This window comes from Pollicipes pollicipes, unplaced genomic scaffold, assembly GCF_011947565.3.
Source record: "Pollicipes pollicipes isolate AB1234 unplaced genomic scaffold, Ppol_2.1 Scaffold_6138;HRSCAF=7277_pilon_pilon_pilon, whole genome shotgun sequence".
Lineage (NCBI taxonomy): Eukaryota > Metazoa > Arthropoda > Thecostraca > Pollicipedomorpha > Pollicipedidae > Pollicipes > Pollicipes pollicipes.
In genome coordinates this window covers 8,721,073-8,727,072 of record NW_023596818.1, presented here as the reverse complement: position 1 = coordinate 8,727,072, position 6,000 = coordinate 8,721,073, and the positions used below count along the sequence as shown (strand labels likewise).

Below are 6,000 nucleotides of genomic sequence, written 5' to 3'. Positions count from 1 at the left end.
CGTGTCGTCGGTAAATGTAGGGATACAAGGATGCAGTTTTGCAAAATATGTCGAGATGGGATGGTTAGGAAGAAGAAGTGAGTTACAAAGGAGATCGGCGGCAATTATGGAAAGTGCTCGCTTCAGCATGTTCGGGGTACTTTCGCTGTTACACTTTCTCCAGATTGCATACATTGAGATCAGCGTAAACGCTGCCAAAACGCGTCGAGGTCCTACCGAGATTTGAACTCGGATCGCTGGATTCAAAGTCCAGAGTGCTAACCATTACACCATAGGACCCGCCGTCCGGAGGCTCAAAATTGTCGTTCAAAAACAAGACGTAGTATACTGGTTGTCTATGCTTCTTTTATCTTAGCATATAAATTGCATTCAACTACCAATCGCTGAACGTGATACTGACAGACAGCAAAACGGTTAACGCTCCTCATTCTGGCGCAGTTTCAAACGTTATCCCGTATCTTTCCGAACGAGATGATAAGATCTCGTAATGCATGACGAGACATCTATATCCTTCATTAGAAAACCAGGGCTACCAGAAAAATAATTTTCTATATGAGAATTGTGAATGCCTAGGAAAATCTTAAATTAAACAACAGGCTTCTTTTATCTCTTATTTTTGAAAAAATCATGCATCAGTTAATGAGTATAACTCAAGCGAAAATGCGATTACCCCTGTGGCATGTTAATTGGCGGGAACCTGCTGAGGGTTTGACTAGTTGGTTGTAAGAAGTAGAGGCTGCAGACTGTGCATGAAAGGAAAGGGTGGTCAGACCTCTCGGATAGAAATATCCATTGTGCTAACGCTGACTTTTCGTTCTGGTAAGCTATCTGTAGGTAGTTATAAGGCGTAGGCACTTGGTTGGCCAGGCAGAAGTATAGTTGTATTTTTGTGGATGCTCTGCAGAATTTAAGTTCAGTTGGCCTGGCCTGAGATTGGCACGCACAATGGCGATATGTAGTACATTAGCGTTGCCTAGGTTTCTGGTGCAGTGAGTTTTTCAGACTGCCCCTAGGCATCCTTGGCCATCATGCAGTTAGGTATGTGATCAGCTTAGTTTTGTCATTCTAAGATCTATACAGTATAGGCATCACCATTTGTCTGCCTTGGTATGGAGCATGGCAGTGGGCTGTCAAACTGCAATAAAGCACAAAATGACTCCAGAAGCCATCACCCTAAAACTCCAATTATCATCAACATTATTGCAAACTGTACATGTCTACAACAGTGTCTTTGCCTGTCCAACAGCGTGAGTGAGCACACGCATACTTACATATGCAGGGTGCATGCACACAAACTTTGTGAGTAAAATTTATATCACCTCTAGTGTGATTGGGCTCAAAGAACTAAGCTGCATTCATTTTAGTATTTTCTCAGTCCAGCTCACCTTCTGATCCAGATTTTTATCTAATGCTGTGGGTGATGTCTGATAGAATCAAAGTTGCAACTAATTGTTTGTGCAATGTTGGCTGTTGGCCAGTTCATAGATGTGTTGCAAGCACAGAGTGTTATCTAGTGATAATGTAAAAGAATTTGAGACTGACATAATTTAGGCCACTCCTAGAATTACCAATTTTGACAAGTTGAATGCATGTTATGCAGATTATGATGATAGGCATTGATTTTGAAGCTTAAGACTCTGTGACTTAAATGATCCAAAGACATGATCCAAAGACAAATGAGAAAATACAATGACAATTATTCAAAGCTAAATGAACATGTGTGGTTGTATATACTCCATGTTCTGAAATATAATGCATGCATAAGATTGTCTTGAAATGGCAGTTTTGTATTGATATAATTATCTGTTGCATGTGTTGTTAGTATGTCCTGTGTGAGCAAAATCCTGTAAGCACCTGTGTTTGTGAGATTGCAAGCACTGGCCATATGCTGATGACCAGCCTTGCAGTACACTAGCACTCAATGGTCAGAACCAGTCAGAACATGTCATGATAATCATCATTAGAAATGTGGGTATTAGAGGGTATGATGGATCTTGACTCCAGGTGAATTCATTTCAATGTTTAGCATGTATGTTTCAATATTCAACATGTGCATTTCAGTATTTCACATGTTTAATAATTAACATGTCTTGAATAGGGTTGGAATCAAGTCATTGGGATATTTTCTGTGAATCAGTCATTTTGGGTCCATTGAATGACTTGTGAGTGGAGCCAAGTGTAGTTGACAGGAATAACATGTTAATTTTTGTGACTCAAAAAATGGTTATATGAGACATCTGTCATCAGAAACATCTCTATGAGAATCAGGCATGGATTTGTTCTCAGTATTTAGTCCAAACCTTTTCATTGGATAGACATTTTGCTTAAGCCCCTGTGCTGAGCAGTGCTTGTTGAATGGCCCTCACCTGACCTTGCTGTCATGTTGTTGATCATGGAATTTTTGGCCAACAGAATTTTGTGATGGAAGGCCATCTTGGTCAGGAGCAAATAGCAAGCACATAAAGCAACTCAGTGGGTGGGCCATGGGTGGCTGAATTAGATGGTATGTGTCCTATGCTAATAAGCTTTCAGGATGGAATTGAACAGTTCATTCTTCATTCAGAACTGGAGCTGAGCCAGAGTCATGCAGTATCGGAGGGATTGAGTAACCCTATGTGCTGTTTGGTCATAATCTGTAAAATCAGGGAATGCACACTAAGCATACAGACATGCCATAGTAGGGTGTGTCAATTTGAAACATCATGGTCACCTTGATGATGCATTGACACTTTTCTTATCAGTTCTAGCATGCTTCATAGCACTGGAAAATTCACAAAATCACAACACAAAGTATCTGTATACTACACAGTTTTCCTATCTCACCAGACTAGTAACGAACAACAGTTTTTACATGGTAGCGTTGATCTCCGTGTCGGCGCCCTGTCAGCAAAGTATTACTCAGCCGCCCGCCGCGCCCACAGGGATCTTTCCGTCTGCCCGGCATGGAGTGTGACGGGTGGCGGCGGGCCACGTCCGACCGCGGCGTGCCCTACTACGTGCACCACGGCGAGCAGCGCACCTCCTGGACGCACCCGCGGCTCGCGGCGGCCCTGCGCTGCGTGCAGGACTGCGCCTACGTCCGCTACGCCGCCTATCGCATGGCCGTCAAGAGCCGCCAGCTGCAGCGCGCGCTCGGCCTGGACGCCGTGCCGCTGGCGGCCGTCAAGGCGGCGTTCGCCGCGCAGGGGCTGGCCGCCGCCGAGGATGAGACGACGCTCGACTGCGCGCGCGCCGCCGCCCTGCTGGAATTACTGTTTGACCCGGCGGCGCCGGAGGGCGGCGACGCCGGTGCTGGCGCTGCCGCTGCCGCTGACGCGGACGCTGCCGAGCGGGCGGAGGTGCTGCTGAGCGCGGCGCTGACGGCACTGGACCGGCGTCGCACCGGCGTCGTGTCCGTCACCGCGCTGAAGCTGCTGCTCGGCCTGCTGTGCGCCGGCCGCCTCACCGACCGCTACCGCTACCTGTACGCAGAGCTGGCCGACGCCGGCGACTGTCTGCCGGCGCCGCGGCTGGCACGCCTGCTCGAGGTGGCCGGCGCCGTCGCCGAGCTGCTCGGAGAGCGTGAGACCTTCGGCCGCCACCTGGTGGCCGGTACGGTGGCCTCCTGCTTCGGAGGAGGCAGCGCCGGCGCTCTGACCAGGGACGGCCTGATGACGTGGCTGCTGCGGGAGCCGCAGATGCTGGTGTGGGTGTCGACGCTGTACAGGCTGACTTCCGCCGAGGAGGTGGTGCACAGCGTCGGCTGTAGCGTGTGCGAGGCCAAGCCACTGGTCGGACTCTGCTACGCCTGCCTGCAGTGTCTCGGCGTCTACCTCTGCCAGGAGTGCTTCTTCCGCGGGCGCGCCGGCCGCGGCCACAAGCCGCAGCACCCGCTGCAGGAGTTCTGCGCGCAGTGGAACCGGCGCCAGAAGACGCAGGCGCTGCTCAAGACGCTGTGGAACAAGTTGAGTGGCCGACGGGAGCGCGCGCCGGCCGCGCTACCGCCGGCCGCCGCCTCCGTCGCCGCCCCCGCCGTCGCTCCCGCCACCGCCCCCGCCGCTGAGCAGGACGAGGACCCGCCGTCCTCGTCCTCCTCCGACGAGGACGACGAGCTGCTGTCGCGCACGATCCTGGACGGCTCGGTGGCGCTCGACCCGCGGCTGGACAGCATTCTCGGCCACCTCGAGTCCGAGAACGGTCTGCTGGCGGGGGAGCTGCGGCGGCTGCGCGGTGTGCTGCCACCGGGAGAACGCGTGCCCGTCGCGCACACGCGCCAGATGCGCGCGCAGCTGCAGCGGCTGCGCGCGCTGGTCGGTCGCCGGCGGCGCGATGAGCCGCGGCCGGCCACGCCGCCGCCGGAGTCGCCGCCGCGGCCAGCCCACCTGCAGTCGACGCCGATGCCGCGGCTCTCGCAGCTTAGTCCCATCGCGCGCGTGCCCGACACGCCCGCAGCGCGCGATGCGCCCGCAGACGAGTACGGCCTGGTCTTGTCGCCGCAGTCGGGCGCCGGTGGCGGGGCGGCGAGCCCGGCGCTGCAGAGCGGCGCGGGCGCAGATGACGCTACCGCCGTGCCGCCAGGCGGCGCTGGCGCCGCGCCGACCAGCCCGGACGCTCCGGATTTCAGCCGCCGCCTGCCGGACCTCACCGAATACTCGCTCTCCGACCTGAGCTCGCCGCAGCGGGTCGACCTGACGGTGCCGGCTGCCTCGTCGCTGTCGCCCTCGCCGGCCGTGCGGAACGCCGAGGAGGCCCTGGCGGTGCTGGCGGCGGAGGTGGCGCTGCTGGAGGAGACCACGAACCGCGGGCCGGAGACTTGGCCCAGCGGGGCCCTGATGGGCACTGTGCCGCACCAGACGGCCGCCGAGCTGCTGGAGCTGCTTTCTGACCTGGAGAGCCTCTGCGTCACCGCCAACTAAACGACGCGGCGGAAGCGTCATGGCTCAGCGGTCGTGAGCCTTTGAGAACCACTCGAGAACGGGATGCCTTTGAGAACCACTAGATAATGGACGACGGGTGTTTTGAGCCGCGCAGTCTTGTGATTGGATGCGTTATCATGTCTCCCTGTTGCTAGCAAAAGCCGTGTTTGTGCTGCCCGCCGCCGTTTGAGCAAGTAGCATTAGAAGATGCCGTTATGCTCAGCGGAGGGATGCAGATCCGCCAACCGCCCAGAACTGGACAGAGATCATGGTACTGGATTCGACGGTATCGCCAGGTGCAGCGAGACCCTGACAACTTGATATGCTTTGCAGCTGTTTTTCCTGTGTAGTGGCATTTGAAGACAACTGCTTTGATGGTTGTGTTGAGACTGGACCGACCAGGTGGCGCGATTCTGTCCCTAGTTGGTTCACATTTGATGATTTGTTTTGAGCAAATTCACCCAACCGGTTGTATGAGTGACTTACAGGTTGTGCGTTCCGTCCGAAAATGGAACTAAAAGGCAGTGTGGCAGCTACTGCATGTTCGTTCTTGCCAGCCATTGTGTCGCTTCACCTTAAGGTGTGGGCACACCCGTGATTGTTGCTTATAACTTGGTTGTGAAATTGGACTCAGTTGTTTTTGTTTGCTTTATGACGGCTTTTATCGCTTTTCGATGGTTATTTGAGCTGAAACTGCTTGGCAGTCATCTGCGATTTTATGTACCACGTGTCGCTCCCTGCCGTACTGATTCTGCATTTGATATTGATAATTATGTAAGTGTACTTAACCGTTCCAATTGCTCAAAACATGCGTCAGTGTTTTAGAGCGGCGAAATATCGTTGGTTTGCTATTGCGCTGTCTGCCGTATTCAAATGTCATCGCACGTGAGTGTATCACCAGTGTGCGACGATCATGTCGTTCACAACGCTGCTTGGATGAATGAGTTTTGGACATCATTGCCATGAGTAAATGCTTCACGACAAGCGCGTGTTTTGTATGTGTGCCTCCGCCGCCTGTCGCTGCTGTTTTACGTTCGTTCAACCTGTGATTTATCACCACACCGCGCTAATGCAATACATATTCCATGACGTAGTGGGCAGCATG

General features: G+C 53.3%; 1 protein-coding gene and 1 non-coding gene across 2 annotated transcripts; one reads left to right on the top strand and one right to left on the bottom strand.

Moving 5' to 3' along the window:
* Nucleotides 1-207: 207 nt before the first annotated feature.
* TRNAQ-UUG (transfer RNA glutamine (anticodon UUG)) lies at nt 208-279 on the bottom strand. Its single transcript has one exon. It is a non-coding gene; the product is annotated as a tRNA-Gln (tRNA).
* Nucleotides 280-3,098: 2,819 nt separating this feature from the next.
* LOC119106157 (dystrotelin-like) lies at nt 3,099-4,895 on the top strand. The gene is made up of 7 exons (XM_037229754.1): nt 3,099-3,128; nt 3,186-3,253; nt 3,350-3,482; nt 3,528-3,971; nt 4,047-4,209; nt 4,357-4,488; nt 4,558-4,895. The coding sequence occupies exons 1-7, from the start codon at nt 3,099-3,101 to the stop codon at nt 4,893-4,895; spliced, it is 1,308 nt and encodes a 435-aa protein (XP_037085649.1).
* The last annotated feature ends 1,105 nt before the right edge of the window (nt 4,896-6,000 follow it).

Coding starts and splice junctions, on each gene's coding strand:
- LOC119106157 (XM_037229754.1), top strand. CDS start 3,099: ATGGCCGTCAAGAGCCGCCAGCTGCAGCGC. Junction 3,483..3,527: donor TGTACGCAGAGCTGGCCGAC/GCCGGCGACTGT, acceptor CGCCTGCTCGAG/GTGGCCGGCGCCGTCGCCGA. Junction 3,972..4,046: donor GCCGACGGGAGCGCGCGCCG/GCCGCGCTACCG, acceptor GCCGCTGAGCAG/GACGAGGACCCGCCGTCCTC.